The 20654-nt window shown below is 39.1% G+C and overlaps 1 protein-coding gene across 1 annotated transcript; it reads left to right on the top strand.

The window, feature by feature from the left end:
* Positions 1–1495: 1495 nt before the first annotated feature.
* Positions 1496–19647, top strand: LOC145089375 (uncharacterized). The gene is made up of 3 exons (XM_079027818.1): positions 1496–4693; positions 19156–19284; positions 19486–19647. Exons 1-3 carry the CDS (start codon positions 1496–1498, stop codon positions 19645–19647), a joined length of 3489 nt encoding a protein of 1162 aa, XP_078883944.1.
* The last annotated feature ends 1007 nt before the right edge of the window (positions 19648–20654 follow it).

Raw genomic sequence — 20654 nt, 5'->3', positions numbered from 1 at the left:
AAAGACTTCTATGGTGGAACTCAAGAATTAAGCAACGCTCATGAAAGATTGTCGAAATTGAATCGACTTCTATTGTGGAACTCAAAAATTAAACAATACTCATCAAAGGTTTGCTAAATTGCATAGACTTCTATTATAGAACTCAAGTATTAAACAATGCATAGACTTCTATTGTGGAACTCAAGAATTGAACAATGCTTATCCAACCTTCGCTTAAATTGCATAGACTTCTATTGTTGAACTCAAGAATTAAACAATGATCATCAAAGCTTTGCTAAATTGCATAAACTACTTCTACTATGGAACTTAAGAGTTAAACAATGCTCATCAATGCTTTGCTAAATTGCATAGACTTCTATTATGGAAATCCAGAATTAAACAACGCTCATAAAAGCTTTGCTATATTGCATATAATTCTATTGTGGAACTCAAGAATTAAACAATGCTCATCAAAGCTTTGCTAAATTGCAGAGACTTCTATTGTGGAACTCAAGAATTAAGCAATGCTCATCTAGCCTTTGCTTAAATTGCATAGATTTCTATTGTGGAACTCAAGAATTAAACAATGCTCATCAAGACTTTGCTAATATGCATAGACTTCTAATGTGGAACTCATGAATAAAACAATGCTCATGAAAGCTTTGCTAAATTGGATAGACTTTTATTGTGAAACTCATGAATTAAACAATAATCATCAAACCTTTGCTTAAACTGCATAGACTTCTATTGTGGAACTCAAGAGTTAAACAATTGATCCATGCATGGATCATGAAAGCCCAAAATGGGATGGATTAGTGATTACTAGTGGGCTAGAAGGTGGTTTGGGCTCAATGGTTGGGTTGTGCATGGTAACCCACAAATTGAATTAGGGTTGCATGAAGACTAAGGCAACATTTTTAAGGCTTCATAAGTGCTAAAAACGTTACTATTTGCTTCATAAAGCCTCCTAGCCGTTTTTGACACTCTTTGGTGGATTAGGGTTACACTTTAATGCTTATGATGACTCCTTAATGCTTCTTATGGCTCCTTAATGAAGCATAGCCGTTTTTTTTTCATTCACAAGTCTCATGGACGTTTTTTTTGTGTTCTTTCAAGAGTTACCTTAATTTCTATTTACTAGTTTTAATGAATAATTGGTTGGTTGGCTTGTAACCACCAAATTTGTAATAAAGGCTTCATATAAAGCCAAATTATGCATGGAAAAAGTAATAGACGAATTTTTAAGAAAAAAACCTTTGTTCAATTGGAATTATTGTTATAATTCAAAAATTATCTTGTTAGGACGTGTTCTTGACTTGATACGAACTCAATCCAATAGGTCTTGGATTGTTTTCACCGGTATACAACTTAATAGGTCTTGAGTTGTTACTAATCTTTCCATTTCTTTCCATTCATATATCATTTGTGGTTACTATTCTCTCTTAATTTACCTAAACACTACCCTACTCACCAAATCAAGCCCATACACGTATCATAAGTGGTATCAGAGCGCATAATGGATTTTAATGATCCGGAGTTCCTACAAAATCTTCGTGAAGCATTAAGAAACATCCAAGAAGGTGGAAATCGAAGGCAACCCCGCCGTGGTGAACATAGGGTTGTGGAAGAATTCAAGGTGTCTGAATTGCCTGAATTTGTTGGTGGAACTGATCCTGAACGCTACTTGGAGTGGGAAAGGAAGATTGAAAGAATGTTCGAGTTCAAAGAAGTGGATGATGAAAAAAGCTGCAAGTATGCCATTCTCAAGCTAAGTGGTGGTGCTTCATTGTGGTTTGAAGGGCTTAAGGCCAAGAGAACCCGTGAAGGCAAAGAAAAAATTTGTTCTTGGCTTTCTCTAAAACGAAAGCTAAGAAAGAGATATGTTCCTTCTACTCATAGAATTGCCACTTACAAGAAGATTGCTGATTTGAGGCAAGGAAAAATGAGTGTTGGAGAATACATTGATGAATTTGAGAAGTTGTCCTTGATGGGGGATATTGAAGAAATTGAAGAACAAAAAATGACTCGTTTTCTAAAAGGGTTGAACTACAACATTGCCAATGTTGTGGAGTTATATCCTTATGCTGATTTTGGAACTCTTTGTGGTTTGTGTTTGAAGTTGGAGGGGCAGGCCAAAGCACGTTATGGTGGGAGTTCAAGTTCAAGTCTCGAAAGTCCCAAGTCAAAGTCGTGGTCCAAGCCCGAGTCTAGCAATAGACAAAATTCTGTTTCTACTCCTTCTGGTTCTAGTAGTGTTCCCGTTGCTCCTAAACTTACTAGTGGTACCAAAGAAACTAGTTTGGCGAAAATTAGATGTTTCAAGTGTCAAGGTTTTGGTCATTACCAAAATGCTTGTCCAAACAAAAGGGTGGTGACTTTAAGGGAGGCCATTGAATGTCGTGAAGAGTTGGAGAAAGAAGAGAGGTTGGCGGGTATTTTTTATGATACACAACAAGAAGAGGAAGAAGAGGAGGAGGTAGAGTATGAAGCACCGGTGTATGATACAGTTTTGGTGCTTAGAACCCTTAAAACTCAAGGGGTTCAAACCGTGGCTGATATGGATCAACGAGACCAATTGTTTCACACCAAATGTTTGGTTAGAAACAAGTGGTGTAGTTTGATTATTGATGGTGGAAGTTGTACTAATGTTGCTTCTAATGAAATGGTGATCAAATTGGGTTTGTCTACTACAAACCACCCAAAACCATATGTTCTTCATTGGTTGGATGATGGAAGCAAAATAAAGGTGACAAAACAGGTTAGAGTTGGTCTAACTATGGGGTCTTATGAAGATGAAGTGTTGTGTGATGTTATTCCTATGGATGCATGTCATATTTTGTTGGGGCGTCCTTGGCAATTTGATAGGGACGTGTTACATAGAGGGAGGAGCAATGAATATGAGTTGAAACACAATAATAAAAAAATTGTGTTAAAACCCATGTCCCCAACGGCCATAAGGTCCATGAATTCTAAACAAGTAAAAAAACCTAATCTTTCTATGTTTGCTAGTGAAAGGGAGGTGGAGCAAGTTCTTGACAAAGGTGATGTTATCTACATGCTTGTGGCCAAAGAGCATGCAAAGGTGGAGAAGATGGTGCATGGAGAAAACGCTATTGCTGATTTGCTTTTGGAGTTTCAAGATGTGTTTCCAAGCGAATTACCACCGGGTTTGCCTCCAATCCGTGGTATCGAACACCAAATTGACCTTATTCCGGGTGCTCCTTTGCCCAATAAAGCCGCCTATAGATGTAATCCGGAGGTGACAAAAGAGTTGCAAAAACAAATTGATGAACTCATGAAAATGGGTTATGTTCGTGAAAGCCTAAGTCCTTGTGCTGTTCCAGTTTTGTTGGTTCCAAAAAAAGATGGTTCTTGGAGGATGTGTGTTGATAGTAGGGCCGTTAATAACATCACCATAAAATACCGATTTCCTATTCCTAGAATTGATGATTTGTTGGACGAGTTGCATGGTTCTATTGTGTTCTCAAAAATTGATTTGAGAAGTGGTTACCATCAAATTCGTATGCGTGAAGGGGATGAATGGAAAACAGCCTTTAAAACTAAACATGGCTTGTATGAATGGACCGTGATGCCTTTCGGTCTAACTAATGCACCTAGCACTTTCATGCGACTAATGAATGAAGTGCTAAAATCTTTTTTGGGCAGGTTTGTGGTTGTGTACCTTGATGATATCTTGGTATATAGCAAGAGCTTGGAGGATCATTTGGTGCACTTAAAACAGGTTTTCGAGACGCTTAGAGCTCAAAAACTCTATGGGAAGCAAGAAAAATGTTCGTTTTTGGTGGAAGAAGTGGCATTTTTGGGTTTTGTGGTGTCAAGAAATGGCGTGTCCGTGGACCCATCCAAGACTGAAGCAATCAAGTCATGGCCTATTCCTACTAATATTTCTGAAGTTAGATCATTTCATGGTCTTGCTTCTTTCTATAGAAGATTTGTTCGTGATTTTAGCACCATTGCAAGTCCCATAACAGGTTGTTTGAAGAAAGGAGTCTTTGCATGGGGAGAAGAAGCTCAAAAGGCATTTGAGAAACTCAAGGCATTGTTGTGTGATGCTCCTATTTTGGCTCTTCCTGATTTTTCTCAACCATTTGAAGTGGAGTGTGATGCAAGTGGAGTTGGTATTGGGGCTGTTTTGATCCAATCCAAACGTCCTATTGCTTATTTTTCTGAAAAGTTGGGTGGTGCTCGTTTGAATTATTGCACTTATGATAAGGAGTTTTATGCTATTGTCCGTGCTTTAGATCATTGGAGTCATTATTTGCGTGCAAATCATTTTATTTTGCATTCTGATCATGAATCCTTAAAGTACATCAATGGGCAACAAAAGTTGAGCACAAGACATGCAAAGTGGGTGGAGTTCTTGCAATCCTTTCATTTCTCATGCAAATACAAGGATGGTAGAAGCAATGTGGTGGCTGATGCACTCTCGAGGCGTTACTCGTTGTTGGTGACTTTGGATGTTCGTTTCTTGGGATTTGAAACTCTAAAGGACCATTATCAATCTGATATGGACTTTGGAGATATGTTTTTGAAATGTGCAGGTGGTCCTAATGGTGAATTTGTGATTCAAGATGGCTTTCTATTCAAAGGCAATCGCCTTTGTGTCCCAAAACATGCAATACGGGAGTTGTTGATTCGTGAAGCTCATGGCGGTGGTTTGGCTGGTCATTTTGGCATTACCAAAACTTTGCAGGTGCTTAAAGAACATTTCTTTTGGCCGAAGATGTTGGGGGATGTAACCAACATAGTGGGCAAGTGTGTTACATGTCATATGGCAAAAACAACTTTCAAGCATGGTGTTTACACTCCTTTGCCGGTTCCTATTCGTCCTTGGGAAGATGTGTCCATGGATTTCATTATGGCTTTGCCTAGAACTCAAAGGGGGAAGGATTCCATTATGGTGGTGGTGGATAGGTTTTCAAAAATGGCTCACTTTGTGCCATGTCATAAAACAAATGATGCCTCTAACGTGGCTGATTTGTACTTTAAAGAGGTGGTTCGTTTGCATGGTATTCCTAAAACAATTGTTTCTGATAGGGATTCCAAGTTTCTAAGTTACTTTTGGAACACTTTGTGGAGGAAAGTCGGTACTAAGTTACTTTTTAGTACATCCCATCATCCACAAACGGATGGGCAAACGGAGGTGACTAATAGAACTTTGGGTGCTTTGTTGAGAGGGTTGGTTAGCAAAACTCAAAAAGATTGGGACATCAAACTTGCACATGCTGAATTTGCCTATAATCGTTCTCCTACTTATGCTACAGGTCACTCTCCTTTTGAGGTGGTGTATGGTGTGAATCCTTACATGCCTTTGGATTTGATTCCATTGCCAAAGGATGAATTGGTTCACAAGGATGCTAATGACAAGTTGAAGGCTATGATGAAACTACACCAACAAGTTCGTGAGAAGATTGAATCCGTGAATGAGTTGTACAAACAGAAGTCCAACAAGCATAGGAAACCACGTGTCTTTCAAGATGGTGACTTGGTGTGGGTGTATATGAGGAAAGAACGTTTTCCTAACAAAAGGAAAAACAAGTTGATGCCAAGAGCTGAAGGTCCTTACAGAGTGGTGTCACGTGTCAATGATAATGCTTATAAGGTAGATTTGGGAGGAGACCATGGAGTGCATGCTACCTTTAATGTGGGAGATCTTTCACCTTATCTTGATGATGATGGACTTGATGAATTGAGATCAATTCCTTTCAAAGGGGGAGGGGATGATCCATGCATGGATCATGAAAGCCCAAAATGGGATGGATTAGTGATTACTAGTGGGCTAGAAGGTGGTTTGGGCTCAATGGTTGGGTTGTGCATGGTAACCCACAAATTGAATTAGGGTTGCATGAAGACTAAGGCAACATTTTTAAGGCTTCATAAGTGCTAAAAACGTTACTATTTGCTTCATAAAGCCTCCTAGCCGTTTTTGACACTCTTTGGTGGATTAGGGTTACACTTTAATGCTTATGATGACTCCTTAATGCTTCTTATGGCTCCTTAATGAAGCATAGCCGTTTTTTTTTCATTCACAAGTCTCATGGACGTTTTTTTTGTGTTCTTTCAAGAGTTACCTTAATTTCTATTTACTAGTTTTAATGAATAATTGGTTGGTTGGCTTGTAACCACCAAATTTGTAATAAAGGCTTCATATAAAGCCAAATTATGCATGGAAAAAGTAATAGACGAATTTTTAAGAAAAAAACCTTTGTTCAATTGGAATTATTGTTATAATTCAAAAATTATCTTGTTAGGACGTGTTCTTGACTTGATACGAACTCAATCCAATAGGTCTTGGATTGTTTTCACCGGTATACAACTTAATAGGTCTTGAGTTGTTACTAATCTATCCATTTCTTTCCATTCATATATCATTTGTGGTTACTATTCTCTCTTAATTTACCTAAACACTACCCTACTCACCAAATCAAGCCCATACACGTATCAACAATGCTCATCAAAGCTTCGCTAAATTCCATAGTATACTTATATTGTGGAACTCAAGAATCAAAGAATGCTCAACAAAGCTTTGATAAATTGCATAGACTTCAATTGTGAAACTCAAAAATTAAACAATACTCATCAAAGTTTTGGTAAATTTCATAGATTGCTTCTATTTTGGAACTCAAGAATTAAGCAATGTTCATCAAAGCTTTGCTAAATTGCATCACTTCTATTATGGAACTCAATGTATAAAACAATACACATCAAAGCTTTGCTAAATTGCATAGACTTGTATTGTTGAACTCAAGAATTAAACAATGCTCATCAAAGCTTTGCTAAATTGCATAGACAAATTTTATTATGGAACTCAAGAATTAAACAATGCTTATCAAAGCTTTGCTAAATTGCATAAACTTCAATTGTGGAACACAAGAATTAAACAATGCTCATTAAAGGTTTGGTAAATTTCATAGATTACTTCTGTTGTGGAACTCAAGAATTACGCAATGCTCATCTAAGCTTTGTTGAATTGCATCGACATCTGTTGTGGAACTCAAGAGTTAAACAATAATCATCAAAGCTTTGCTAAATTGCATAGACTTCTATTAACTCAAGAATTAAAAAATGCTTATCAAATTTTTGCTAAATTGCATAGACTACTTCTATTATAAACTCATGAATTAAACAATCCTCATCAAAACTTTGCTAAATTGCATAGACTTCTATTGTGGAACACAAGAAATAAACAATGCTTATCAAATCTTTCCTAAATTGCATAGGCTTCTATTGTAGAACACCTGAATTAAACAATGCTCATCAACCATTTGCTTAAATTGCAAAGCCTTCTATTGTGGAACTCAAGAATTAAGCAATGCTTATTAAAGATTGTCGAAATTGCATCGACTTCTATTGTGGAACTCAAGAATTAAATAATACTCATCAAAGGTTTGCTAAATTGCAGAGACTTCTATTGTAGAGCTCAAGAATTAAACAATGCTCATGAAAGCTTTGCTAAATTGCATTGACTTCTATTGTGGAACTCAAGAAGTAAAAAATGCTCATTTAAGCTTTGTTAAATTGCATAGACTTCTATTATAGAACTCAAGAATTAAACAATGCTCATGAAAGCTTTGCTAAATTGCGTAGACTTCTATTGTGGAACTCAAGAATTAACAATGTTGATCTGATGCGTGTATGGGCTTGATTTGGTGAGTAAGGTAGTGTTTAGGTAAATTAAGAGAGAATAGTAACCACAAATGATATATGAATGGAAAGAAATGGATAGATTAGTAACAACTCAAGACCTATTAAGTTGTATACCGGTGAAAACAATCCAAGACCTATTGGATTGAGTTCGTATCAAGTCAAGAACACGTCCTAACAAGATAATTTGTGAATTATAACAATAATTCCAATTGAACAAAGGTTTTTTTCTTAAAAATTCGTCTATTATCTTTCCCATGCATAAACTTGGCTTTATATGAAGCCTTTATTACAAACTTGGTGGTTACAAGCCAACCAACCAATTATTCATTAAAAGTAGTAAATGAAATTTAAGGAAACTCTTGAAATAACACACAAAAAAAAAGTCCAAGACACTTGAGGATGAAGAAAAAAACGTCTATGCTTCATTAAGGAGCCATAAGAAGCATTAATGAACCATTAGAAGCATTAAACTGTAACCCTAATCCACCAAAGAGTGATAAAAACGGCTAGGAGGCTTTATGAAGTAAAAAGTAACGTTTTTAGCACTTATGAAACCTTAAAAACGTTGCCCTAGCCTTCATGCAACCCTAATTTGTGACAACCCAAAGTTATTCCATTACATTACCCCGTTACCGTTAACGAAATATTCCACTGTATAAAAATTTCGTTAATTTGAGGTCGTCAAATAAATAAATGTTTAATTTATTTATATCTTTATGCCATTAAGTCGTGATAAGAGAAATAAAAACTCGTAATACACATTTTCATTTAATTGGAAAAAGTTAGTTTTTATTATTACGACCACTAAATCGGGTGCGACCAAAAGCCCCGTTAAACGACAGTATCGGGTAGAATATCACTGAGCTCCAACTCCTACCCATATATAAGGGTGAGTAAACTCCATTGGAGCCTTTTCCACCCTCTCTCTATACTCTCTCACTAGACTCGTTTTCGAGCCAAATCCGCAACCAAACGCTTCCAAATCGTAAGTCCGCTTACCCTAGCTTGTTCTAAACATTATGACTCGTGATTATAGCTTAAAATTCGACCATTTAAGCTGTTGAAAAGGAGTTCACGGCTTGTAAATAAATAGAGGAATTAGCCTAGGAGTGTTTGCTCATTTAAAACAATCAATTTAGGGCATAAAAGAGAGTTTACGGCCCAAGCAAATGCTTAGGCCGTAAACACCTCTTAAACTTGTCAAAATGCCCCAAAAACACTCCCAAACCACCCTTAGGCTTAATACATAATTTAGGGTCTTGCTAATTCGGGTTTAGATCATTTAAACACAAGGAAATATGGGGTAACATGGAGTTTACGGCCCAAGCAAGTGCCTAGGCCGTAAACACCCCTAAACATGCCCAAATGATAGTTTTAATTCCCCCAAATGGCCTCACACTTCATTATAAATTACTAGGAGGGTATTTAGGGCTTGAAACTTCAATAAACTGAAGGAATGAGAGCTCACAGCCGTGAACTCCCTTAGGGGTGGTTCATGGGCCGTAAACTCCCTAATGAAGCCCTTAGAAGCCCTAAACTCACTCATGCCTTTTGGATTTGGACCTAGAATAATTCCACAAGTTAAAGCCTTAAAACACACTAGAACCCCTCACCATGAGTTTACGGCTGTAAACTCATGGGGAGTTGTCCCTGGGCCGTAAACTAAGTATTTAGAGTACTCTCGAAGAGCAAACTCCATTCCTAAGCCATTTGAGCCCTTAGTTGTTACCCGGGACACCCCAAACACTTAACCAAAGTGTTTTCCGCTCTTTAGGGTGCGTATACTTGTTTAATTAGTATTATATGTACTAATTGTATGTAAACATATGTTATCATATGTTAAATAGGTCACTAAGTGTGTCCAAGTCTTTACTTGACACCGAGCACCCAACCGGCGCCTTTGTCGGATCCACTTACGCCAGGTGAGTTCATACCCCTGGATGAACCTTTTAAATGTTTTTACATGTTTTATAGGGGGGGAATACAAGTTAAACATGCTAGTTATCATATCAATCACATGTGATTGATAACCCACATGCACAAGATTTTACCACACTGTATACTGTTTTACCGAGTAGGATACTATGATGGTTTCAAAAGGGTTTTCATTTGTTTCAAAACTCTTACTTATACTGTTTTATCTAAATTCATTTTAAACTGGTTTATAAAGGTTCCAAGGATTTATAATGTTTTTCAAACTTATTTTACCAAAGAATACCAAATGTGATTTTCCCTGAGTATAAAGGTTTTTACAAGGCTTTCATCGAAGTTCCCTTTCACGACGTATACTTTTACTTGTTAGTTACTGCTGCTTCACTTTTACTTATTTTATACTCCTACTTGGTAACGCTTTCACTTCTTGAAGCGCTTATACCTGTTATTGCCTCTATTTCACTTATATTGGTAGTCACTTATACCGATAGACGCTCCTACTTCACCAGTTGTCGCTTCTACTTCACTTATACTTGATAACGTTTCCACTTCGTGATACACTTATACCTGCTGGACGCTTATACTTGTTCACACTCTTACTTAGTGATACGCTTCTACTTCACTTATACTTGATATCGCTTCTACTTCACTTAAACTCGATACGCTCCTACTTCACTTGTTGTCGTTTCTACTTCGTGATACACTTACTTTTGGCACGCTTATACTTCACGATTCGGTTATTCCACACTGTACACTTATACTTCACGATATGAATCTACTTGTTACACACTCAAGCGTAGTTAGATGTACGTCTGTGCTTGTCTAGATACATATAAGTAATGATTGAAGGACTTAGGAAGGCTTGTCAGCCCTATTTCCTTTTCTTCGTTGAGATGTGGTCTGGTGGGATCGGATGTCCATCCGAAGGTCGTTTGATTTATTAGTTATATATTATGTACACAAGCATAAGCATATGGGTTTACTTCAGTCAGTTCAGTTATGAGTCTCTACCTCTAGTTCAGCACTTACATTAGAAACCCACTATTTGGAAGTCTCTACCCACTATTTGGGATGCATCTTCAGGACATGGCCTTCTCCGTCGTCTAGTTGGTAACTAGAGTCTCCTGTAGGGAGAGCGGACATTGTGTGTATAGATCTATACGGGATTGACACCCCCGCACACTGACTGCTAGCTACAGTCCACAGCCTACCAAGCCAAGGGGTGATAAATGTCATATTCTTAAGACGCTCGTAGGGCGTCTGTTACTCTAGTGTTGGTTAGTATGGTTACGAGTATCCCGGGTTACCTTATAATTCATGGTCTTAAGGTAACGGTATTTCACCAGCAATTTACACTATTTGCTGGGAAACTCATTTTCAGAGTCACACTGTTATAGACCTTGCAAGTTGTATCTTTCATTTGATACTGTCTGCGGTCTGTATTCTTTGTTTTAGACCTTGCAAGTTGTATCTTTCATTTGATACTGTCTGCGGTCTGTATTCACTGTTTGACCTTGCAAGATGTATCTTTCATTTGATACTATCTGCGGTCTGTATTCACTATTTTAGACCTTACCAGCTGTACCTTTCATTTGGTACCTTCTGGGGTCTGTGTCTCCATTTGTTAAACGGAACCAGGTGTGTCGTTCGTTCGATACTCTCCTGGAGTCTATGATTCCTTTGCCTTAGTCAGCAGTCCTCACTGCTGAGGCATATGCTATTTCCCTGATTTCTCTTGCTTTCTTTAATAATCAAATTCAGTATTTTGATAATGATAGCGGTTAAGGGAAAACTACTTTTTACCACATAACTTCGTCCAGTCTTGGTAGAAGGCTGCTGTTATTAAAGAAAATATAGGATTTTCTGAAAAGAACTCTAATACACTGTAAACTCTTAAACTACTACTTTTATTAAAGTTAGTTGAATAAAAACGCCCCATAGGGGTATTTTAGAATCCATAACTAACCTTGTGTGAAGAACTAAAAAGATCTTTATTGACTTACCTACAACTACAGAGGGTATACTCCCAAGGTTATATATAATAAGGACCCCATAGGCTAAGAATGTGTGGTTTCACTCTACTTCCTTTTCCTCGTTGGGATGTGGATATAGAGTAGTATCACATATTCGAAGGCCTATCGGATCTAAGCTATATATGATTTGTATACCCCGTGTAATCTTAGCAGGACTCGATATGGATCATCTAGTGAAATGTTAATAATCTCTTAGGATTCTTTAGACATTTCCATTCTCGCACGAACCCCGTAGAAAACCCTATCCACTCCAGTGCTTGACAGAAGAATTAAGTCCGACCCCAAAGAAGTTCATTGAGAAGATTTCCAGCTAGGAAACGAATGAACTAGGTCGAGACTATTGAATTCACCAAGTGCCTATATCTTTTAGGGACAGCGGTGAGAAACTCGTCTAAACTTCCGGAATTTCCAGTCATCCATCATGAAGTGATGACACCCAGAGTCGGATTCGGAAGCAAGGCGGAGTAGAAATTCAATATGTCTTCACACGAGAAAAGAACCCTAGGTAGCTACCCAAAGGAAACCAACGCTGATTCCAGTCAAAGCTACGAGGTAGACAAAGGGAGCTAGTACATGGAACCCGAGAATTGTCTTTTCCTCGTGTTCGTCACGCTAATACACCCTTAAAATAATATAATTTATTGAGTTAGTGGTTACACTACTCATGCTATGTGTTAGGTAAATCGTCGTTTCCCGTTGCCAGTTACACGATTAGAGCGGATCCCCGCACCTCTATTGAGAGCATCTAGCCATAAGTCTTCATAAGCCTCTCTTTCCGCGGTTTCGTTCCGAACTATTCTCAAATCTCTCCAGGCCGGAGAGTGAAACCTTTCCCAGTATAAAAGGTAACTTAGTAGGAACGACTCGCATCTTATGGCCTTTTCCGATACTCATACTCCTACCTTGATTATCAGGACTACATCATAGGAATGTAGGTTGACACTCAAACAACTAGTACCTGAGGCACGGGAAAGTTTATGCCTAATACAGTCAGGACAGATATGTCCAGGGCTAGTTATCGTCTCTCATTATCTCGTATTCCTTTCCGTGTAGGAAAAACCATGCCTCCAAAGAAGTGTAACCAGTCCACAAGAAAGAAACCTACTCTCTTATTCGATGAAGCTACGTTCCAAGCTGCAGTCTCAGCAGCCGTAGCAGCTGTCATGGCTCACCTGAATGCTAACAAAGCCGGTGTTAGCAAGGGCCATATTGGGAATTCCGATCCTAGCAATGGACAGCAACAACCAACACCTTCATACCCAGTCACCCAAGAACCTCAACCGAACCCACTGAAGAGAAAGATCAAGATCAAGGAGGGAAGTACCTCGGCTCAAGGACCTTTCGAAGGACAACGAGCTGAGATGGTCAAATTCCCTGCCAACCCTTCCATCCCTACACCTAGGAGACCATACTTAGGAAACCTTCCCCATTGAAGCAAGTGCAGCTACCATCATCATGGTGTCTGCCGGGAGCTCTATTGTGCTAGGTGACACATGTTGGGGCTTACTACTCGCGTCTGCAGAACCCCGGTTGAGTTCATTACACCAACCGCCAATGTGGCGACCCGTACAGTTTGCCACCTATGTGGTGAAAATGGGACACTTCAAAAGGGACTGCCCAACCGAAGGGAAAGACAAGGACACAGGAGGAGTCTAACTCTACTACTTAGGGAGAAGCATCAAGGAACCTGGTAGATTTTTGGTACGTCTTACGATCTCAGATAACTAAACTGAAAACATTAAAGGATTAATTCAAAATGTAAATACTTCCCCATTAAGGCGAAAGTCGCAGCACTGTTATAAAATTTAAATGCATTAGATAAAACTATAATGGCTAAGTGTATGCGTTACGGCCATGTATAGTTAAGATGGATAGACCTAGAGTGAGTGAATGCCGCCTCATTTCCTGTTCCTCGTTTGGTTGTGGATTTAGGGCGGAGTCGCTCAGTCAACAGTCCTCCCCACCTTAAATATACATGACTAGTATATGTTAGGCGGTTATAGAAATGCCTCGTGAGAATCCATTCATGAAAAGATACTCTACTCGGAAACACTTAGGACTCTCTATAGTTCCGCATCTATTCTATCGGTCCAAGTATCCGCGGCAGTGATACACAGGATGAAACCCGAGACGCCTAGAACTTGTGTGCCTGTTCGGTGCATGACTCTATCGATCTTCACTTTATATCATGTCGAAGTGTGCTAACTTCGACACCTCTACCGATCATGGTTTGACTCCATTCAGCCATGTGTACATTCCTAAGTGCTGTGTAAAAAGAACTTTCTCTGTAGCCCCGTCGGCAAATAAAGGTTCTTCCGAACCTAAACCTAACACAAATAATCAAACCTAATGCGATCCGTCAATCGTCCCTCTTATCTCAAACCTTCCGAAGTTCCTAAGAGAGGGTACCGTACACTGTTGACCGACCCCTCGTAGTCAGATGGACATCGAAGTGAACGACACTGCAGATACTCCAGAAGACGATAACCACCCGAAGCATACCTAGTAGATTCCTTAGAAAGAACCTTCATCCTATCCCATGGAACGGGAGCTAGAGTCAAGAGAACCACTGCGGGTTGAGCTACTATAATGACCACGAATCCGAAATTTGTTGTCATTCCGCTTGAGCCAACCTAGTAGCTAACACCCTCGGTTGATAAAGAAACCCGAGTCGTAAGAGACAAGGACATTGACTACGACCATCCATTCACGCTTAATTCCCTGAATTAAGCATCGCAGCGAATATCCTGGAAATCCGAGAGCTGCGATAAAGTAAACTCTGAGAAGAGTGGATGAGAAGACTAAAGTTCCGAGTGATGGGAACCAATACTCACTAGGTTTGACCTAGACCAAGAAAACTCTAAACCTTCGGAAGAGTAGTTGCAGTAGAGGCCCAAACTACTCAGGCACTTTGTCCACCCTGTTACAGACAAGTAGTGCCTATAACCCTCCACCCTCTCGTATGGAGGAAATCGTCGTCGTCCCGTAGACGATAGACTTCATTCCCTGAAGTAAACACTAGAATACCGAGAACCACAGGATAACCTCCGCAGCCAAGAATGCTTGATCAAAGTGCGAAAGTAGTTGCGTAAAGCCTCATGACCCAGATCCCGAAGAGATTATGGACTTAACACCAGCCTTGGTGTTAGTCGAGGGGTTATGCAGGAGCATGCGCTTTCCGACCTAGAATAAACCAAAGTCTTAGAGATTTATTGGACTATTAGGTGTTCCATGAATACTATCTCGCCCAGAAATGGTAGAACCACCTCCCGAAATAGTCCAACACTCGTCTGGTGAAACCCTGTCTCCCCGACCCTGAGGGTTTCCGTGTCTCAAGAATCGTTAGTGCAGGTTCATTTTGCACGAGCTTGAGATAGACACTCTACAGCAGACAGATAACTGCAGGTACGCAACCTATCCGACGACCTAGGAAGACTCTAAAAGCCAGTTGACAGGAAACGCGAAACAAAGGACAACCCGAGATTCCTAAGAACCAACCCGAAGGACTACACATCCAGTACGAGTGAGAACGTTAGGAACTTCGTAATGACGATCACGCCAGTGATGATCTTGCCATAGAAGTACACTATGTTCTAAGTACTGAGAAGGTCTACCCTTCCGAGAGCTTAGGACCATCTGAGAATCCTCATGGAGACTTGGTCCAACCCTTTTCAGGTCGCTACTACCTTCGGATATTTCACAAGTTTCATACCCGATCGATCCACTTCTTAAACTAGATATGCGATTACCCGACGACACTCTTCGTACCCCACTCATCTTGATAGAAACCATTGAGAACCCTAACCTTGTAGATACACCTGTCGGAACCCACTAACTACGCGAGACGAAATCCGCATTCCGTACGTGAAAGTCTGTTGGAATGACAAACACAGGCCAGAGATCACTTGGGAATGCGAGAAAAACATAATAGAAAGTACTCTCTTACCTCGACTTGACCATTCATGCCTATTACCTTGCCTAGACCTGAATTTCGGGACGAAATTCCCTCTAACGGGGGGATGATGTGACAACCCAAAGTTATTCCGTTACATTACCCCGTTACCGTTAACGGAATATTCCACTGTATAAAAATTCCGTTAATTTGAGGTCGTCAAATAAATAAATGTTTCATTTATTTATATCTTTATGCCGTTAAGTCGTGATAAGAGAAATAAAAACTCATAATACACATTTCCATTTAATTGGAAAAAGTTAGTTTTTATTATTACGACCACTAAATCGGGTGCGACCAAAAACCCCGTTAAACGACAGTATCGGGTAGAATATCACTGAGCTCCAACTCCTATCCATATATAAGGGGGAGTAAACTCCATTGGAGCCTTTTCCACCCTCTCTCTATACTCTCTCACTAGACCCATTTTCGAGCCAAATCCGCAACCAAACGCTTCCAAATCGTAAGTCCGCTTACCCTAGCTTGTTCTAAACATTATGAATCGTGATTATAGCTTAAAATTTGACCATTTAAGCTGTTGAAAAGGAGTTCACAGCCTAAGATCCTCCTTAGGCCATAAAAACCTTATTTGAGGCCAAAAAGACCCAAACTTGTCCCTAAAAGCTTGGAAATAAATAGAGGAATTAGCCTAGGAGTGGTTGCTCATTTAAAACAATCAATTTAGGGCATAAAAGAGAGTTTACGACCCAAGCACATGCTTAGGCCGTAAACACCGCTTAAACTTGTCAAAATGCCCCAAAAACACTCCCAAACCACCCTTAGGCTTAATACATAATTTAGGGTCTTGCTAATTCGGTTTTAGATCATTTAAACACAAGGAAATATGGGGTAACATGGAGTTTATGGCCCAAGCAAGTGCCTAGGCCGTAAACACCCCTAAACATGCCCAAATGATAGTTTTAATTCCCACAAATGGCCTCACACTTCATTATAAATTACTAGGGGGTATTTAGGGCTTGAAACTTCAATAAACTGAAGGAATGAGAGTTCACAGCCGTGAACTCCCTTAGGGGTGGTTCATGGGCCGTAAACTCCCTAATGAAGCCCTTAGAAGCCCTAAACTCACTCATGCCTTTTGGATTTGGACCTAGAATAATTCCACAAGTTAAAGCCTTAAAACACACTAGAACCCCTCACCATGAGTTTACGGCTGTAAACTCATGGGGAGTTGTCCCTGGGCCGTAAACTAAGTATTTAGAGTACTCTCGAAGAGCAAACTCCATTCCTAAGCCATTTGAGCCCTTAGTTGTTACCCGGGACACCCCAAACACTTAACCAAAGTGTTTTCCGCTCTTTAGGGTGCGTATACTTGTTTAATTAGTATTATATGTACTAATTGTATGTAAACATATGTTATCATATGTTAAATAGGTCACTAAGTGTGTCCAAGTCTTTACTTGACACCGAGCACCCAACCGGCGCCTTTGTCGGATCCACTTACGCCAGGTGAGTTCATACCCCTGGATGAACCTTTTAAATATTTTTACATGTTTTATAGGGGGGGGGGGGGAATACAAGTTAAACATGCTTGTTATCATATCAATCACATGTGATTGATAACCCGCATGCACAAGATTTTACCACACTGTATACTGTTTTACCGAGTAGGATACTATGATGGTTTCAAAAGGGTTTTCATTTGTTTCAAAACTCTTACTTATACTGTTTTATCTAAATTCATTTTAAACTAGTTTATAAAGGTTCCAAGGATTTATAATGTTTTTCAAACTTATTTTACCAAAGAATACCAAATGTGATTTTCCCTGAGTATAAAGGTTTTTCCAAGGCTTTCATCGAAGTTCCCTTTCACGACGTATACTTTTACTTGTTAGTTACTGCTGCTTCGCTTTTACTTATTTTATACTCCTACTTGGTAATGCTTTCACTTCTTGAAGCGCTTATACCTGTTATTGCCTCTATTTCACTTATACTGGTAGTCACTTATACCGATAGACGCTCCTACTTCACCAGTTGTCGCTTCTACTTCACTTATACTTGATAACGTTTCCACTTCGTGATACACTTATACCTGCTGGACGCTTATACTTGTTCACACTCTTACTTAGTGATACACTTCTACTTCACTTATACTTGATATCGCTTCTACTTCACTTAAACTCGATATGCTCCTACTTCACTTGTTGTCGTTTCTACTTGGTGATACACTTACTTTTGGCATGCTTATACTTCACGATTCGGTTATTCCACACTGTACACTTATACTTCACGATATGAATCCACTTGTTACACACTCAAGCGTAGTTAGATGTACGTCTGTGCTTGTCTAGATGCATATAAGTAATGATTGAAGGACTTAGGAAGGCTTGTCCTCCCTATTTCCTTTTCTTTATTGAGATGTGCTCTGGTGGGATCGGATGTCCATCCGAAGGTCGTTTGATTTATTAGTTATATATTATGTACACAAGCATAGACATATGGGTTTACTTTCAGTCAGTTCAGTTATGAGTCTCTACCTCTAGTTCAACACTTACATTAGAAACCCACTATTTGGAAGTCTCTACCCACTATTTGGGATGCATCTTCAGGACATGGCCTTCTCCGTCGTCTAGTTGGTAACCAGAGTCTCCTGTAGGGAGAGCGGACATTGTGTGTATAGATCTATATGGGATTGACACCCCCGCACCCTGACTGCTAGCTACAGTCCACGGCCTACCAAGCCAAGGGGTGACAAATGTCATATTCTCAAGACGCTTGTAGGGCGTCTGGTACTCTAGTGTCGGTTAGTATGGTTACGAGTATCCCGGGTTACCTTATAATTCATGGTCTTAAGGTAACGGTATTTCACCAGCAATTTACACTGTTTGCTGGGAAACTCATTTTCAGAGTCACACTGTTATAGACCTTGCAAGTTGTATCTTTCATTTGATACTGTTTGCGGTCTGTATTCTCATTTTTAGACCTTGCAAGTTGTATCTTTCATTTGATACTGTCTGCGGTCTGTATTCACTGTTTGACCTTGCAAGATGTATCTTTCATTTGATACTATTTGCGGTCTGTATTCACTGTTTTAGACCTTACCAGCTGTACCTTTCATTTGGTACCTTCTGGGGTCTGTGTCTCCATTTGTTAGACGGAACCAGGCGTGTCGTTCGTTCGATACTCTCCTGGAGTCTATGATTCCTTTGCCTTAGTCAGCAGTCCTCACTGCTGAGGCATATGTTATTTCTGTCACACCCCAAACCAGAACGGCGGAAATGTTCGGGGGCGGAGGACGGCATATTCAGTATCATAACAGTTCATAGAGAGGAAAGTACACACCACCATACATATTAAAGTTTCCAAAATGTTTACATAATCATATTCGTTACATGTTCAAAAGATAAATACATAAACATCCTTCAAAAGAAGTAGGGCTAATGGCACAAAAACCCTCAATTTTGCACAAAATTGATGGATTTGCCCAAAGTTCAAATTTAGGTCCATTTTTGCCTTGAACTTGCATTTATTGTGCCGTTTTTGCCAAGTAGCCGGTTTCCCTCTAATCAACCGGTTACCCACTTGCTTAGGTGGAAGATACTTGGCATTTATCATTTAATAACTCTTTCATAGACATCCTCATGTGCAATTGATCCCTTCGACCCCCACAGGCCACAATTAGTCACAGACTACAACGGAAAAATGACAACTTTGTCTTCAAGATCAAGCTTTAATGGTGGTACAAGAATGAGGAACAAGAAGGTAATAGGATGCGACTGTGGTGATGTTTGTGGTGTATCAGTCTCACGAACACCTGATAATCTAGGATGAAAATTTTGGGGCTGCCCTAATTATCAGGTAAAAATCTATTTATTTTGTACTAATTTCTCCCTAAAATTTTAGGGCTGCTCTAACTACCCAAAGAGGAACGTATGTTATAGAACCCAATTTTTTTTGTTGTAGGTGGAAGGTGGCAACTGTGGTTTTTTCAAATGGGCGGATGAAGAACTAGGTCAAAATATGGAGATGTGTCATACAGAGGAGATCAAGCCATTGTTAGAAGTGATCATAGGGTTGTTAGTGGTTATATCGCTGATGCTAGGAATAGTAGTTATTAAGATGTAGTTTTGGTGGTTTTCCTGTATTAGTAATATATTAAGGATAATCAAGAATTGTTACATCTTTGTAATGTTTTTTTTTAACGGCTGAATGTTACATGTTTGTAATGTATTAAGGGTATTAATGGTAATGTTATTAATGGTAGTTAATTGCTATCTCATATATATGTTGCATGAATGGAAATACAATGAAAGTACATTGCATAAAAGGAATTGTACTAAAATACCCTTGGTTACATTCACAATGAAAGTAAACTTTGCATGAATGGAATTGCACTAATGTATTAAGGGTATTAATGGTAATGTTATTAATGGTAGTTAATTGCTATTTTACTTTGCATATGGCTGAATGTTGCATTAATGGTATTAATTGAATTGCATGACTGGAATTGCATGAAAGGTATTAATGTAATTGCATGAATGGAAGTATAATCAAAGTACATTGCATAAAAGGAATTGTACTAAAATACCCTTGGTTACATTCACAATGAAAGTAAACTTTGCATGAGTGGAATTGCAATAACTTGCATAAAAGGAATTGCACTAATGAAAGTACATTGCTAATGCTTAACATGTATTAGAAAATAAAATAAAAACATCATGGTTACCATAATAGGGGGCATCCATTATAAACCTTAATATAAAGCATCCATTACATAAGTTTTACTATCATGTAGCAGCCATCCATTTTGTATACCAAAACATGTACCCAAAAGCCTAAACAAAATCCAAAAAAGGCAAGCAATAATGTAACACTAAACAAATGGATGTATGCTGCAAGTAGTGGGTGTATATCAAAAAATAACCAAAAAGGGCTACCTATACAATTGCCCAATGATACCATCCCCACTTTTGCCCCCATATACCTAGGTAACTACTCCAAATCTACTGGATAGCTAGATGTGGAACCCCTTCCATCTTTGTCAAAACAAGGTTTCTTCAGCTTTTGCAGGATGATCCTTTCTGAGGGCTTTCTTGTCCTTCTAGGTGGTACATGACCCTCATCATCAGCAT

This window comes from Lactuca serriola, chromosome 2 (genome assembly GCF_051521515.1).
Source record: "Lactuca serriola cultivar US96UC23 chromosome 2, Lser_US96UC23_V15, whole genome shotgun sequence".
Lineage (NCBI taxonomy): Eukaryota > Viridiplantae > Streptophyta > Magnoliopsida > Asterales > Asteraceae > Lactuca > Lactuca serriola.
The sequence above is the reverse complement of the archived record's forward strand: the minus strand, read 5'-3'. Positions and strand labels throughout refer to the sequence as shown.

What these genes read in the sequence shown, in the direction of transcription:
- LOC145089375 (XM_079027818.1), top strand. Translation starts at nt 1,496, where the DNA reads ATGGATTTTAATGATCCGGAGTTCCTACAAAATCTTCGTGAAGCATTA. An exon ending in GCATTACCAAAACTTTGCAG is followed by an intron (nt 4,694 to 19,155) that starts GTGCTTAAAGAA and finishes ACTCTTTCATAG; the next exon opens with ACATCCTCATGTGCAATTGA. An exon ending in CAAGAATGAGGAACAAGAAG is followed by an intron (nt 19,285 to 19,485) that starts GTAATAGGATGC and finishes TTTTTGTTGTAG; the next exon opens with GTGGAAGGTGGCAACTGTGG.